The following is a 16,816-nucleotide window of genomic DNA, read 5'->3' as shown; positions in this document are numbered from 1 at the left end:
AGGTCAGTTGTTAGTAGACCTACTCCCTCAGTTTGGGGAGTTCGTTGGGAGGGTGGTCCCCATGATTCCCTTGGCTCCCTCAATAAAAGATATGTCTCTAAGTTAATCTCACCAGATGGAGACATGCCTATGAGATGGGCATGGGGTGTGGGAGGGGGGGGTGAAGGAGAGATGGAAAGAGAGGGCTGAAAGAACCCAGCAAGGGGTGTGGCCCTGGGTCTGTTCCCAGGGTGGAGCCAGACAACAGGGTCACCCTGTCCCTTTAAGAGAAGGGGGAGAGCTAGCCCCTCTCAGCCATCCTTGTCCTGTCATCCACACCGGCCAAATCCAAAAAGGAAAATGAAAGAGGGACCAAGAGGAACAGGTCCCAGCTGTCTCCCAAGGTCCTACGCTCAGCTCTAAGGCCCAGGTCCCAGGGTAAGTGGGGTCGAGGACATGTAGGGACCACAAGGGTCTACAGAGACATGGTATATTCTGTGTGTCTCGGGAGGCTTACAGGAGGTGCCAGAGAGGAGGCCAGGGGGCTGTTCCTGTTCTCCTTGGGTGAGGTTGGAGAGGAAGGGAGGATTAAGGGAGGGAGGGAGAGAGAGAGAGACAGGAGAGACAGGAGAGACAGGAGAGAGAGAGAGAAGAGAGAGAGGGAGGGAGGGAGGGAGGGAGGGAGGGAGGGAGGGAGAGAGAGAGAAAGAGAGAGAGAGAGAGAGAGAGAGAGAGAGAGAGAGAGAGAGAGAGAGAGACAGAGAGAGAGAGAGAGAGAGAGAGAGAGAGAGGGCCCTAAGTTAGGAAAACAGGCTTCTGTGTCAGCCTCCAAGCCTGAAAGGCATTCATTGCTGTGAGCAGGGGCAGAAAGGAGGAGGGCTCACTTGGCCTGGCCCTCCCCCTTGCTCCCAGGGGTCTCAAACGCAACTTGGAATTCCGCATTAGAGCAGCTTCTCCTGCTCCTGGAAATCATCCTGGCGCGAAATGCCAGGCAGGGAGAGCCTCGAATTCGAGAGACCATAGGGTCTAACCAAACAGGGGACTCCCTCCTCAGCACCCCTCTACGGCCAGATGAAGGGATCCCAGGTGAAGGGAAGCCACAGCTGAGGGTGGACTCACCTACTATCCTCACACTCAGACATTAACTCATTGAACCCCACAAAATCTCTGATCCCTGGAGCCCTCCGAGATTAGAGCTTGTGGAGGGCGTGGAGGGGCGGGGGTCCAGTCCGTCCTAGCATCTGACTACCTCCCCTTCCTTGTCCCCAGCGTCATGGGGGAGTGGGCGTTTCTAGGCTCCCTGCTGGACGCGGTGCAGCTTCAGTCGCCGCTCGTGGGTCGCCTCTGGCTGGTGATCATGCTGATCTTCCGCATCCTGGTGCTGGCCACGGTGGGAGGTGCCGTGTTCGAGGACGAGCAGGAGGAGTTCGTGTGTAACACGCTGCAGCCCGGCTGTCGCCAGACCTGCTACGACCGCGCCTTCCCGGTGTCCCACTACCGCTTCTGGCTCTTCCACATCCTGCTGCTGTCGGCGCCGCCGGTCCTGTTCGTCATCTACTCAATGCACCAGGCTAGCAAGGAGGCGGGTGGTGCGCAGCCGGCCACGCCGTGCACGCGCGGGCGTCCCGAGGCCCCGTGCCCACCGTGCGCCCTGCGCGCCCGCCGCGCGCGCCGCTGCTACCTGCTGAGCGTGGCTCTGCGCCTGCTCGCCGAGCTGGCCTTTCTGGGCGGCCAGGCGCTGCTCTACGGCTTCCGCGTGGCCCCGCACTACGCGTGCGCCGGTCCGCCTTGCCCGCACACGGTGGACTGCTTCGTGAGCCGGCCCACGGAGAAGACCGTCTTCGTGGTCTTCTACTTCGCCGTCGGGCTGCTCTCGGCGCTGCTCAGCGTGGCCGAGCTGGGCCACCTGCTCTGGAAGGGTCGCCAGCGCGCGAAGCTGCTCCCGCCCCCGCCGCCGCCCTCTCTACCTTCGCAGCGTGGGGATCCTGACCCCTTTGGCCCGCCAGCCTACGCGCACCGCGCCCCGGCCGGTGACAGCGAAGGCGGCAGCGGCCACAGCAAGGCGTCGCTGGCCACCATGCGCCAGGACCTGACCATCTAGCGGGCGGGCGAGGGCAGAGGCCGAACCTCAGCACCTGGGGTCCTTGGCGGCAGAAGCGAGTTGTGGCTTCTGAAAGACTGCGTAGGGACAAGAAGATGAGCGGAGGGGACCCTCTGAGCAGAAAATACGCAGAGGGGGTTCGGGTTCAGGTGGGGATGGCGTCGCACTTCCTAGTGCTGGGGCTACTTTGAGTCAGGGAGCCTCTTCCGTGCTGGGATCTGTCACCACCGCTATGGAAAGGGAGGATGCCAGGGGCTCACCGAGAGGAAGCAAACAGGCCAAGGGCAACGGGTGAGCTGATTGTTGCACCAGGGGCAAAATCCACAACATTCCCGGGTCCCCTGCTTGTTCAGAGAAGAGTAGTTGTCTGTGGGCTCTCTGGCACACACACATCAGGAGCCGCTGCAATGGGTTGGTTGCTTCTGTACATTCAACCTCCGTGGGCTCTGTGTGTGTGTGCTTGCATGTGTACACTGCGAAGCTCCACACATGCATGTACACACAAGTATGCACCTCTCAAAGTGACAGGAGTTACACACCTGGGTTCATGCATATGTGCACAGACATACGCATGTATGGCCTTGTGGGCTCTGTGTGGATGCATGTGTAATGTGTCCTACATAAGCTCTGTGTACATAACACACCCCCCCAACCACACACACACACATTCTGTTTGTGTATGTGCCATCGCTGTTACTCATCACCAGAACCAATGCCAGTGGCAGCCATGATGGCTCCCTCCCCATTGATATAACCCAGGCAGCAGTCAGGGCATAAGTCTTCCCCCACAGGAACGGGAGTGGGGCGAGGGATGGAGCCCTGTAACAATGCTCATTCTGTAGGTTTGTGAGACTGTGCTCTGCCCTCAGTGGCCAGGCAGGGTAGCCGAGCCTCATACTGAAGGCAGACTGGGAGCGGGGCTGGAAGATAAAACAGTGTTGGTCTTTTGTCTTTCGCTCTTCCAGGTTGAGTCCCTTCCATCTTCAAGGGAAGCTGCCCTTGAAACAGATTTGTTTCTGGGTCCCCCATTCCCTTGAAACTAGCCTGTCTTCTAGCCCAGACTTTCAAAGAGTTGTCATAAGGCCACGTCCCCTTCTCTGTCGTCTCTTCACCTGCCTCCCTCCTTCATCACCCGTGTGGCCACTCTGAATCCACTTTCCAGGACCACGCGATAAGGCCTGGCAGAGCAGGGCTGCCTTCCCCAGCACCCCTGGCTCCGGTCAAGTCTGTTGCCCAGGTTCTGCTTTAGCCGCCACACCCCAACCGCCCATTTTCTCCCCCACCAGCCTTCCCTCTGCATAGCATTCCTTGGCCCCTGGGGGATTCCCTGTCCTTGGGGTACAACTAGCCGTTTCCCCCCCAGGCTTCCTGCACACCAGCTCGGGCTCCCTTGGTTGGGCCTCCGCCCACATCTTGCCATCTGTCAGACCAGACTGACATTTCTGTCCCAGGCAGCGTGCCCACTTGTGATGCCAGTTTTAGAAACACCGTTGGGTGCAGTCTTACTTTCTGAAGCCCCGTCTCCCACCGCTGCCAGCCCTTGCCTGTCAGTCTCACCTGAAGACAAGTGCCTCCAGGAAGGACTTTCCTTGCTCCAAACTGGAGTCAGAGATCCTTCTTTCCAGCCATTCTGCCAGACGGCTGCACCGTCTCCTGGGCATGGCGCACAGTAGGTGCTCTGGGCATGCTGAAGCTCGGATCCCGGTTCAAGGTCAGCATCATTCAATACAATTGCGCATGAGACACAATGTCGGTTTGTTTGTTTTTTGTTTTCTTTGGTTTGGTCTTAGTTTTTTATCAGGGTTGCTGGTCTCGTTCAGGATATGTTTACAGAGCTTTGGCTATCCTGAAACTTACTCTTGTAGACCAGGCTGGCCTCAAGTTCACTGAGATCCACCTGCCTCCGTCTCCCCGAGAGCTGGGATTAAAGGCCACCACCATGCCCAGATTGCAATGAAATTTCAGATTTTCCCTTTAGCCACATTAAAAAGTCAGAAGGGAGCAGGCAAGATGGATGTAAGGAGTATTCTTTTCTTGAACCCACTTTATCCAAAATAGTTCCATTTCCGTCAGGAATCAGAAGAGTTACGGTGGTACTTCTCACTCTCTTTCCCACACGATCTTGCGTAAAGAGCAGGCCAGTTCAAGCCAGCCAGTCCTCACACACAGCTGGCGCCTGACACCTTGTAACACAGGCCCAGATGTTGGACTGCTACAGGTTGGCACCTTGGTGCTCTCAGAGCTTGCATTCTGACATCAAAGAAGGATAAAAAGAAAGTGATGTCCCTGAGGAGCTGGCACTTAAGGGGCCAGGCCACGAAGCTGCCTCCAAGAAAAACATCCAGGTGGCAAGTGCCAAAACCCTGAGGAGGCGATGTGCCAAGGCCGACAAGGATTAGTGTGGCTGGAGTTGATCGAGCAACGGGGGTGCGTGCTAGGGAGTAAGTAACCTGCAACCTAGAAACACTTGTACCTTTCTTAATTGCTCCATCCCATTACTGCCTCCTCCATCCCGGGTGGCCACCTCTACTGGCTGTTGTCCTGCCCACCTACAGACCACCTTCTACAAATCACACAGTCACTCACACCTGCTCCGGCTACCCTCAGCCGAGGCCCCGAAGCCTCACCTTCTCCGTATTCACTCACAACCAGACTTGAGCTGCTGAAAAATTCTGACCATGAGCTGGGTGTGGTGGCCCACGCCTTTAATCGCAGCACCCGGGAGGCAGAGGCAGGTGGATCGCTGTGAGTTCGAGGCCAGCCTAGTCTACAAAGCAAGTCTAGGACAGCCAAGGAAGGCTGCACAGAGAAACTCTATCTTAAAAAAGAAAAAAAATACAAGGCTGGAGAGATAGCTCAGAGGTTAAGCGCACTGCCTGCTCTTCCAAAGGTCCTGAGTTCAATTCCCAGCACCTACATGGTGGCTCACAGCCATCTATAATGAGATCTGCCGCCCTCTTCTGGCCTGGAGGTGTACATGCAGGCAGAGCACTGTATATATAATAAATAATTTTTTTTTAAAGTGCAAAAATTCTCACCATGACAAACCACCTAATTACTCCCACAGTACTGGGGGAGGGGCAGCTCATCCACAAAGATTCCCTGAATCTCGATGGAGAAATGCCTCTGACTTGGGTCCAGTAGGATCCTCTGTGTCCCCTTTTGTCCATGATGAGTCTTGTCACAGTACAGAGCTCAGCTAGGGATGTGTCTCCCCCAGGGCATATTGTCACAGCCTTTGAGGAGGCATTCTGAACATCCAAAGAGTGAGGCTGGCAGATGGAATTCAGTTTGGTGGCTTGGTTGTCGAACCCACAGGAGACCGTGGGGGATTGGGGGTAATTGGCTGTTATCCTAGCACTTGGGGGGGGGGGGGGAAGGATCAGGAGTTCAAGATTATCCTTGCTCGTATGGTGAGTTTAAGGTCATCCTGGGAACAGAGATAGGTGGGGTAAAGTGAACTTGATGTGGAGGCACACAACTGTAACCTCAGAATTTGAGCTGGGCGGTGGTGGCGCACGCCTTTAATCCCAGCACTCGGGAGGCAGAGGTAGGCAGGCAGATTGCTGTGAGTTCGAGCCCAACCTGGTCTACAGAGCGAGCCTAGGACAGGCAAGGCTACACAGAGAAACCCTGTCTCAAAAAACAAAGACAAACAAAAAACAAAAGAGAAGAATTTGAGAGGCCACAGCAGGAGAATCTCAAATTCCAAGCTCGCCTAGGCTACACAGCAAGACCAACATAGATCAGGAATGCTATTACCATCATGAGGGCTCCAGATAAACTCTCATGGCAAAAAAAATTATCCCACTCAAAATGTCACCACTAGGACTGGAGAAATGGCTCAGAGGTTAAAAGTGCTGCCTACTCTCCCAGAAGTTTAATTCCCAGCCACCACTTGGTAGCTCAAAACCATCTATCGTGAGATCTGGTGCCCTCTTCTGGCGTGCAGGTGTACATGCAGACAGAACACTGTAAACATAAATAAATGTTAAAAAAAAAAAAAAAAAAAAGTCACCATTAGACCTGGGTTACATAAAGAGACAAAGCTTTAAAATAAAATTAGACCAGAGGTGGTGATGCACACCTTTCATGCCAGAATTTAGGAGACACTGCTCCATATACAATGTCTAAACCAGTCAGGACTCTGTAGCGAAAGCCTGTCTCGAAAGAAAGAAAAAGAAAGAAAGAAAGAAAGAAAAGAAAGAAAAGGGGAGCTGGAGAGATGGCTCAGAGGTTAAGGGCACTGTCTGTTCTTCCAGAGAAAGAGGTCCTGAGTTCAATCCCCAGCAACCACATGGTGGCTCATAGCCATCTACAATGAGATCTGATGATGCCCTCTTCTTGTGGGCAGGTGTACATGCAAGCAGAGCGCTGTATACAAAATAAATAAATATAAATCAATCTTTAAAAAAAAAAAAAAGAAGAAGAAGGAAGGGGCTGGAGAGATGGCTGAGCAGTTAAAAGCACTGCCTGCTCTTCCAGAGGTCTTGAGTTCAATTCCCAGCAACCACATGGTGGCTCACAAGCATCTATAATGTGATCTGGTGCCCTCTTCTGGACTGTAGGGGTACATGCAGGCAGAGCACTATACATAATAAATAACTCTAAAGGAAGAAAGACAAAAGGATGTCACAGCTTGAGCAAATGCTTCACAGTGATAACTGTGAACAGCAAATACAGCTCATGCCCAGCGATTCACCACAGGGAAGACACTCTGTCCGTCAAGAGTAGGAGCCTCAGCCAGGCATGGTGGCGCATGCCTTTAATCCCAGCACTCGGGAGGCAGAGACAGGCAGATCGCTGGAGTCCAGGACAGCCAAGGCTAACACAGAGAGACCTTGTCTCGAAAAAAATAAATAAAAATAAAAAGAGTAGGAGCCTCTTCAATATAGGAGCCTCTTCGACATAGGGCCTCAGTTAGGTTGCCATAATAATGACATCCTGTCAGCATTCTGTGGAAAGGGACTATAAACCTCACTGTATCATCTCAAAGTTTTTTTTTTTTTTAATTATTATTGTTGTTGTTTTTTGTTTTTAAGTTCCAGGAGCCTGGGGAGGCAGTGTAGTCTGTGGTAATGTGTTTGACATGAGGGCACGAGAGCCTGAATTGAGCTCCTCAGCATCCACCTAGAAATGCTGGGCCCACTGAGGAGCTGGGATACAGAGGCAGGGGGATTTATGTGGCTTGTTGGCCAGCCAGTCTGGCTGCATTTGTGAGCTCCAGGCTCAGTGACAGAGCCTGCCTAAAAGATAAGGTAGACAAGCCACCACAGTCCCAGCATGGGTCAGAGACGGGGTCACCAAGTCCCATCCCTGCTGCTAAGGAGCTAGCTTCTTGGAGACAGAGTGAGTTTTCTTTGGGGATACCCCAGCAGGTGGCCCTACACCCACAAAGGCAGCACAAAATAGGCTCAGTGGGTTTTTAAAAAGGGCATATAGGGCTGGAGAGATGGCTCAGAGGTTAAGGGCACTGACTGCTCTTCCAGAGGTCCTGAGTTCAATTCCCCGCAACCACATGGTGGCTCAGAATCATCTATAATGTGACTTGGTGCCCTCTTCTGGACTGCAGACAGAGCACTGTATACATAATAAATAAATAAATAAATATTTTAAAAGGGCACATGAAGTTGGGGGAGGAGTGGGGGAGGGTGTGGGGAAGGAGCTGAAAGAGTGGGAACTGGGGTGGATTTGATAAAAATCCATTTTACACAAGTATGAAGTTCTCAAGAAAAAAAGATAGTGGAAGGCTTCAAATACACATGAGTTGTCATATAAACTTGAGAAAATATTCCATTGTGTTTGTGTATGCGGGTGAATGTGTGTCCACAATGTGGCTGTGGATGTGGAGGCCAACTTTTTGTGGGAGTTGGTTCTCTCCCTCCACTGCGTGTGTCAGGCTTGCTTCTTCCCTGCTCAGCCGTCTCACTAACTCACACACAACTCTTGGAATGCACCCCTGGACATTTACACAGTGGAGAAGCACTCACTCTGAGGGCTGGGGATGGCTGAGCAGCCCAGAATGCACACTCCTCTTCCAGAGTGCTCCAGGTCAGTTCCCACCACCCATGTCACATGACTCACAGCTAACTTCACCTCCAGGGCATCTGCCACCCTCGGCTAGTTCCTGACGTTATCTGCACCTGCACACACACATTGTATAGAGTTGTCATTTACCTATTTTGTTTGTGAAACACTATTCCCTATTTTGTATTTTGGACACTGGATGTGTCAGGGGTTTGTTTGGTTTGCGGTTTTGTTTTGTTTTTAAATTTTTGTTATTTATACAGCCTGCCAGAAGAGGGCGCCAACTCTCATTATAAATGATTGTGAGCTGGGAACTGAACTTAGGACCTTTGGAAGAGCAGCCAGTGCTCTTAACCTCTGAGCCATCTCTCCAGCCCCCAGCTTTTACATCTACCCAGTCTTTAATTTTCCTGGTTTGTTGTTTGTTCGGTTTCTTGGTTTAGTTGGTTGGTTTTTCGAGACAGGGTTTCTCTGTGTAACAGCCCTGGCTGTCCTAGACTTGCTTTGTAGATCAGGCTGACCTTGAACTCAGAGATCCACCCGCCTCTGCTGGGATTAAAGGCATAATTTCCCTGGTTTTTGTTTTGTGCTGGGACAGACTCCAGGACCTACAAATGCTGGACAAGTACTCTGCCACTGTTAACCCAGTCACCTTGCTGAGCTTCTCTCTCATCTCTGTCTCCCTGCCTATCTGTCTCTGTTTCTGTCTGTCTCTGTCTCTCTCTCTCCCGCTCCTCCCATCTCTCTCTCTAAGATTTTCTTATTTATGTCTTATTTATGTCTATAAGCACTCTATTTGAAAGTATGACCACATGACAGAAGAGAGCATCAGACAGAAGAGGGCACCATATCAATCTCACTACAAATGATTGTGAGCCATTAAAGTGGTTGCTGGGAATTGAACTCAGGACTTCTGGACAAGCAGCCAGGGCTCTTAACCTCTGAGCTATCTCTCCAGCCAGGTTTCTTTGTTGTTGTTGTTTTGGTTTGCTTGTTTGTTTTTCAAGATAGAGTTTTTCTATGGGTAGCCATAGCTGTCCTGGACTCACAGAGAACTGCTTGCCTCTGCCTCACTAAGTGTGTGTGCTCCTCCCCTCCCCCTCCCAAGTTGGGTTTCTTCTGTTTTTCAAAACATGTTCTTTTGGTTGGTTTGGTTTGGTTTGGTTTTTCTGAGACAGGGTTTTGTAGTAGATGTACCCACGTTTTTGTTTTGATCCCAAGCGTGGGGTGGGGAACAGCCTTGTGAGAGAACAGGTGATGTTTATCCACTAGAAGACGAACCACCTCGTGCGGGGGCTTGGCTTTTGCCAGCTGAAACACATCCTAGCACAGACGCTGAGAGGAGATTATATATGAGCCCAAAACAGGAGGCAGGGCTTTTCGGGTCTTGGTGTTGTTTGGCTGTTCATCGCTGCACTTTGAGAGAACCGCTCCAGAGAACACTTCGGGGCTCGGGGTTTTGGCTGCTGCTCCAGGTTCCAGCAGCAACTTTGGTTGAATTGCTGGTCTGCTGAAATCCTGCCTACTACGCCAGGGGAATCGCTCCCAGGAACTAAGGTCAAAAAAGGTCTACTTCTCCTGTTCCCATTAACCTCTTTTCTCTCCTCTCTAGGATAGGTGGGTTGGAAGGGAGGTGTAAGCATTAAAGAATCGGGGGCGTGAGAGATGGCTCAGTGGTTAAGAGCACCGTCTGCTCTTCTGAAGGACCCGGGTTCAATTCCGAGCACCCGCATGGCAGCTCACAACTGTCTGTAATTCCAATTCCAAGGGATCTGACACCCCATACCAATGTACATAAAATAAAATTAAATGAATTAAAAAAAAAAAAAAAGAACTAAAGAACCAGGCCAGGCATGGTGGTGCACGCCTTTAATCCCAGCACTCGGGAGGCAGAGGCAGGCAGATCACTGTGAGTTCGAGGTCAGCCTGGTCTACAAAGCGAGTCTAGGGCAGCCAAGGCTACACAGAGAAACCCTGTCTCGAAAAACCAAAATAAATAAATAATAAAAATGAGATTCAAAGACCAGAAGGGTCACTGAATTCTATTGTTCTGGAAAGGATCTTTGCAGAGTTGGCTGTACAACTAGAGAATATGCGGGTAGAGGTTGAAGCATTTGGAAAGCAAAAAGCACTGCTGGTAAAGCGAAAACACCTGGTAACCGAGAGCCAGTGCTTGCCACAATTACTGCCCCGCCCTGCCCCATGCGCCAGGTGCCCAGAGCACCAGTGTGAGGAAGGGGGCAGAGAGAAACGGGAAGCCAGAGAGGCTGTAAAGATTTTAGAGGAGGGCTGGAGAGATGGCTCAGCAGTTAAGAGCACCGTCTGCTCTTCCAGAGGTCCTGAGTTCAAGTCCCAGCAACCACATGGTGGCTCATAACTATCTATCATGAGATCTGGTGCCCTCTTCTGGTGTGCAGGTATACATGCAGGCAGAACATTGTATATATAGTTAAAAAAAAAATTTTTTTAAATATTTATTTATTTATTTATTATGTATACAGATTACATTATAGATGATTGTGAGCCAACATGTGGTTGCTGGGAATTGAACTCATGACCTTTGGAAGAGCAGTCGGTGCTCTTACCCTCTGAGCCATCTCTCCAGCCCCCTTTTTTTTTGTTTGTTTGTTTTTTGTTTTTTTGGTTTTTTTTCGAGACAGGGTTTCTCTGTGTAGCCTTGGCCATCCTGGACTCACTTTGTAGACCAGGCTGGCCTCGAACTCACAGCGATCCGCCTGCCTCTGCCTCCCAAGTGCTGGGATTAAAGGCGTGCGCCACCACGCCCAGCTTTTTTTTGTTTTTTTTTGAGACAGGGTTTCTCTGTGTAGCCTTGGCCATCCTGGACTCACTTTGTAGATAGACCAGGCTGGCCTCGAACTCACAGCGATCCGCCTGCCTCTGCCTCCCGAGTGCTGGGATTAAAGGCGTGCGCCACCACGGCCGGCTCATAAAATAAAAATCTTAAAAAAAAAAAAAAAAAAAAAGATTCTAGAGGAACAGGAAAGCAGACGGGCCAAAAGGGCTGTGGCAGCAGCTGCTCCCATAGAGGAGCTCTCTAGGGCTGCACAGACACCATCAGCTTTTCCAGTCTTTGTGCAGCATAGCCCTGCTAATGATGGTGGTGAGGCTCCTGATCAGATGGCGTGGCGTCCAGTAGAGACGCTAGATTTAAAGCATTTTTAAAGAGGCTGCTGCACGTCATAGAATTTGTTCATCTCTTTTAAAACAAAAGTTAAGTAACTGGGCTAACCCAAGCATACATTTATCCCCCAAGATTGGAAGGGATTGGTGTCAGCTGTGTTAGAAGCTGTTCAACAGTTACAGCGGTTATCATGCTGAAGAAATGAAGCCACGAGAATAAAACAACAAAATATAACAAGAGGGATAAATGTTGTTAAAGACCAATTGCTTGGGGGAGCTGGAGAGACGCTCAGAGGTTAATAGCACTGGCTGTTCTCCCAAAGGTCCTGAGTTCAGTTCCCAGCAACCACATGGTGGCGCACAACCATCTATAATGAGATCTGGTGCCCTCTGCTGGTGTGGAGGTACACATGCAGGCAGAATACGTATACAAAATAAATCTATTTTTGTTTGGTTCGTTTTTTTGTTTTTTGTTTTGTTTTCTGTTTTTTGAGACAAGATTTCCCTCACTGTGTATCCTTCGCTGTCTTGGACTAGACCAGGCTGGCCTCGAACTCACAGGGATCCGCCAGCCTCTGCCTCCTGAGTGCTGGGATTAAAGGTGTGTCCTATCATGCCAGGCTAAATAAATAAATCCTTTTAAAAAAGAGAGAGAGAGCCCAATCGCTTGGCGAAGGGCGTTATGCTGACTTAAGAGAACAAACGCGGTCTGAAGATGTAGGATTGAACAGTGTCGTGTTGCAGCCTTCACAGCGTGGGACATGGTCGAGGACCCTGGTAAAACAACCACTTCATTTACTTAGGTATCTCAAGGCCCTGAAAAAGTCTTCACCCCCCCCCCAAAAAAAAAAAAAAAAAGCTGGGTGTGGTGGTGCACACCTTTAATCGCAGCACTCGGGAGGCAGAGGCAGGCAATCGTTGTGAGTTCCAGGCCAGCCTGGTCTACAAAGTGAGTCCAAGACAGCCAAGGCTACACAGAGAAACCCTGTCTCAAAAAACCAAAAAAAAAAAAAAAAAAGAGAGAGAGAGAGAGAGAGAGATAGAGAGAAAGAAAAAGAAAAGTCTTCACAGAAATTTTTACTTTTTTTTTTTTTTTTGGTTTTTAGAAACAGGGTTTCTCTGTGTAGCCTTGACTGTCTTGGACTCACTTTGTAGACCAGGCTAGCCTTGAACTCACAGCGATCCACCTGCCTCTGCCTCCCCGAGTGCTGGGATTAAAGGCGTGCGCCACCACCGCCCGACTTCTTCACAGAATTCTTACAGAGATTGGGTTCCGCTCTAGATAGAGCCACCATACTAAATCCTGCGACCGGCCAGGCATCGACACTGATCATGGTGTATGAGAATGCGAATACGGAATGTAAGAGAGCAATTAGACCATTAAAAACACAAGGAGAGGGCTGGACAGATGGCTCAGCGGTTAAGAGCACTGTCTGCTCTTCCAAAGGTCATGAGTTCAATTCCCAGCAACCACGTGGTGGCTCACAACCATCTATAATGAGATCTGGTGCCCTCTTCTGGTGTGCAGGTGTGTATGTGCAGGCGGGGGCTCTGTATGCATTAAAAAAAATTGTAAAAACACAAGGAGCCCCGTTAGAAGAATGGGTGAGGGAGGCAGGTTCACATTAGCTCTCAGGAGCATCATAGGACAAGCTGTAGCTAGAGGTATAGCGAATGTAGAGGTATATCAGGTATCAAAACACTTGGTGCTTTAATTGTGGTAAATTGGGCCATTTACAAAGAAACTGTAAGGTTAACAGTTTCAGACCTCAGCCGGGTGGGCGTGGTGGCACACATCTTAAATCCCAGCACTCCGGAGGCAAAGGCAGGCAGATCGCTGTGAGTTCGAGGCCAGTCTGGTCTACAAAGTGAATCTAGGATAGCCACAGCTACACAGAGACACCCTTTCTCGGGGGGGGGGGGGGGGGGGGGGGGAGCCAAAACAAACAAACAACAAGGGGGCTGGAGAGGTGGCTCAGAGATTAAGAGCACTGTCCACTCTTTCAGAGATCCTGAGTTCCATTCCCAACAACCACATGGTGGCTCACAACCATCTATAATGAGATCTGGTGGGTAGTCACACACGTAGGCAGAGTATTGTATACGTCATAAATAAAAAAAAAAAAAAAAAAAAAAAAGAAAGAAAAGAAAAGAAAAAATGCAAACCTCAAAATAACAGGTGCACTAACTTTGGAGTAAATGGTACTCGTACAAGGAATTTCCGGCCGTGATGGCCATGATATCCTGAGACTTGCAGGGTATTGTAGTCTCTGTGGGAAGGGAAAACATTGGTCTAGGCATTGTCTAGGATTGGTCTAGGGTCAATCCAAGAGAGATATACAAGGCAATCTCTTGCCATCAGGAAACAAAAGGAGGGGCCTGTTAGTTTGAGGCCCCACAGCAAACATACAAGCTGTCTTTCTTTGGTCAGTTGGGAGGTAACAAACTTGCAGGAAAAGGAAGACTAGGTATCATGATTTGATGCATGCTACTGAAGGCAGTGCAGTTTTGGATCTGGCCTCAGATAAATGTCTTACACTTATGCTCACAGGTTGAATGCTACAAAATAACCACTGGTATTTACAGTGGTCTTTTACCTTGGGAAGAAGTGGATTAACTTCTCAAGGCTTTACTGTGCATCCTGGTATTATAGATGGGGACTGTAAGGAAGAAATTAAAATCATGGATTATGTAAAGAAGGAGATGCAAATTAATGTAGGGGATAGAATTGCTCAGCTGTTACTGTTTCCTTACAACAAGGGCAAAGCCACTCCAGTAGAAAGAGCAGGTGCATTTGGGAGTACTAGAAGACCTGTGCTCTGGCAAACAATGGTCAATGATCAGAGACCTAAATTAATGGTACAAATGAATGGGGCTGAAATAGAAGTTTTGGTGGATACAACAGCAGATGTCACGATCCTTTCTCAAAAGTACTAGAAACCAGATTGGCCACTCCAGAAGATTTATTTACAATTTATGGGAACTGATAAATTATCTCAAATAAGACAAAGTATACGGTGGATTAAGTGTGTGGGGCCAGCAGGGCAGACAGGGAAGCTGAGACCCTTTGTGGCTGACATCTCAAATTACTATTTCTGCAATCACAGAGACAGACAGTGATGAAATTAGGGGTGAAATTAGGTAGATGCTCCTGGGGAAGGTATTGATATGTGTAATCAGGAACAGTCACAGGCTGTGCCCATTGCCCAAAACAGAACTTCACAGGTGTTGAGTTTCCAAATTTATAAAAAGGACCACTAATATACCAATAGCCTTGCCCCTAAAATGGATATCAACCAGGCAAGAGCAGTGGCCCAGAACAAAAGAGAAATTGCAGGCACTCCAACAACTGACACAAGGGCAGCTGGGGTCTCACCATATAGAAGAGTCTACCAGCCCATGGAATTCCCCTGCGTTTGCTGTAAAAAAAGAAACCAGGAAAATGGAGGATAGTAATGGATTTAAGAGCAATGAATAGAGTAATTCAACCAATGGGTCCTTTACAGCCTGGAATTCCTTTACCTTCCTTGTTACGTAGGTCATGACCTGTAATAGTAATTGACTTAAAAGATTGTTTTTAGTCAGGCGTGGTGGCGCACTTTTTTTTTTTTTCTGAGACAGGGTCTCTCTGTGTTAGCACTGGCTGTCCTGGACTCGCTTTGTAGACCAAGCTGGCCTCGAACTCACAGCAATCCTCCTGCCTCGGCCTCTTGAGTGCTGGGATTAAAAGCGTGCATATACTTTAAATCCTAGCACTCGAGAGGCAGAGGCAGGTGGATTGCTGTGAGTTCGTGGCCAGCCTGGTCTACAAAGTGAGTTCAGGACAGCCAAGGATACACAGAGAAACCCTGTCTCAAAAAACAAAACCACCACAAAAACAACCACAAAAGGCACAGATCCGTAGAGACCAGTGGCAAACTGTTAATAATTTTCAAAAATTGATAGGAGATATTAACTGGCTGAGGCCTAGGTAATTATGGACTAGCTAATTATGAGTGAAGTAACTTGCTTCAAACATTACAAGGGGATTCAGATTTAACAGTCCAAGGTGTCTAACGGCTGAAGCAGAAAAAAAGAGTTAATTCTGGTAGAACAAAGATCACAAGTTGCATATGTGGATAGAATTGATCCTGAGCTTGGTTGTATTTTGGTTATTTTGCCTTCAACTCACTCTCCTACTGGGCTCATTATGCAAAGGGAAGATAAAATCATGGGATGGATTTTCTTAGCACATAAACAAAGTAAAAAATCGAAGACATAAGCCGGGCGTGGTGGCGCACACCTTTAATCCCAGCACTCGGGAGGCAGAGGCAGGCGGATCCCTGTGAGTTCGAGACCAGCCTGGTCTACAAAGTGAGTCCAGGATGGCCAAGGCTACACAGAGAAACCCTGTCTCGGGAAAAAAAAAAAAATCGACATAGAAAAATTTCTGAATTATAAAAGGTAGAATAAGACTGCATCAACTGTCAGGAACAGATCCGGCAGAAATTGCAGTGCCTGATACGAATTCTGAGATTATGTCATTATGGTTGATGAATGAAGATTGGCAAAGAGCTTGCAGTAACTACTTGGGAGAAATTAATAACAAATACCCGAAAAGCAAATGTATACATTTTTTGTTTTTGTTTTGTTTTTTTCCAGACAGGGTCTCTCTGTGTAGCCTTGGTTGTCCTGGACTCATTTTGTAGACCAGCTGGCCTCGAACTCACAGCGGTCCACCTGCCTCCTCCTCCTGAATACTGAGATTACAAGTGTGCACCACCACCGCCGCCTGGCTTTATGTGTTTATGTGTTTTAATTTACCTTTATTTTAAATGCATTGGTGTTATGCTTGCATGTATCTCTATGTCAGAGTGTTGGAGTTAACAGTTACTCCCACAGCTGCCATGTAGATGCTGGGATTTGAACCTGGGTCCTTCAGAAGAGCAGTCAGTGCCCTTAACCATCTCTCTCCAACCCAAGTTTCCTCTCTCTCTTTTTCTCTTTTCTGATACAGGGTTTTTCTGTGTAGCCTTGGCTGTCCTGGACTCGCTTTGTAGACCAGGCTGGCCTCGAACTCACAGCGATCCACCTGCCTCTGCCTCCCAGGTGCTGGGACTAAAGGCGTGCGCCACCACCGCCCCACTCAGGTTTCTTCTCTTAAAGTACCTATCTATTAATGTACTGAAATTGACCTTCTCTGTCTTCGGCTCTATGCCATGTGCTGGCATCTGGTTTTTTGTTTTTTTTGTTTTTTTGGTTTTTTTTTTGGGCGTTGGGGCAAGATTTTACTAGGTAGTCCAAGCTAACTTGGAAGTTGTTGTTATAGGCCAGGCTGGCCTTGAACTTGTAGTAATCCCTCTGCCTCTGCCTCCCAAGCACATATTGGTTCTTGGAGGCCTGTTAGAGCCAGGCAGTGGTGGTGCATGCCTTTAATCCCAGCACTCGGGAGGCAGAGGCAGGTGGCTATCTGTGAGATCAAGGCCAGCTTGGTCTACAAAGTAGTCTAGGAAAGCCAGGTCTGTTACACAGAGAAACTCTGTCGTAGGTCTCAAAAAGCATTAAAACAAGCCGGGTGTGGTGGCGCAC

At 49.1% G+C, this 16,816-nt stretch overlaps 1 protein-coding gene across 1 annotated transcript; it reads left to right on the top strand.

The window, feature by feature from the left end:
* Positions 1–1,252: 1,252 nt before the first annotated feature.
* On the top strand, positions 1,253–2,083 carry Gjd3 (gap junction protein delta 3). The gene has a single exon (XM_051158517.1). It carries the CDS (start codon positions 1,253–1,255, stop codon positions 2,078–2,080), a length of 828 nt encoding a protein of 275 aa, XP_051014474.1. The 3' UTR covers positions 2,081–2,083.
* The last annotated feature ends 14,733 nt before the right edge of the window (positions 2,084–16,816 follow it).

Source organism: Acomys russatus, chromosome 16 (genome assembly GCF_903995435.1).
Source record: "Acomys russatus chromosome 16, mAcoRus1.1, whole genome shotgun sequence".
Classification (NCBI taxonomy): domain Eukaryota; kingdom Metazoa; phylum Chordata; class Mammalia; order Rodentia; family Muridae; genus Acomys; species Acomys russatus.
Note: the sequence above shows the minus strand (reverse complement) of the source record. Positions and strands in the feature narration are given on the sequence as shown.

Excerpts from the sequence above, each read along its gene's own strand:
- Gjd3 (XM_051158517.1), top strand. The coding sequence starts at position 1,253 with ATGGGGGAGTGGGCGTTTCTAGGCTCCCTGCTGGACGCGGTGCAGCTT.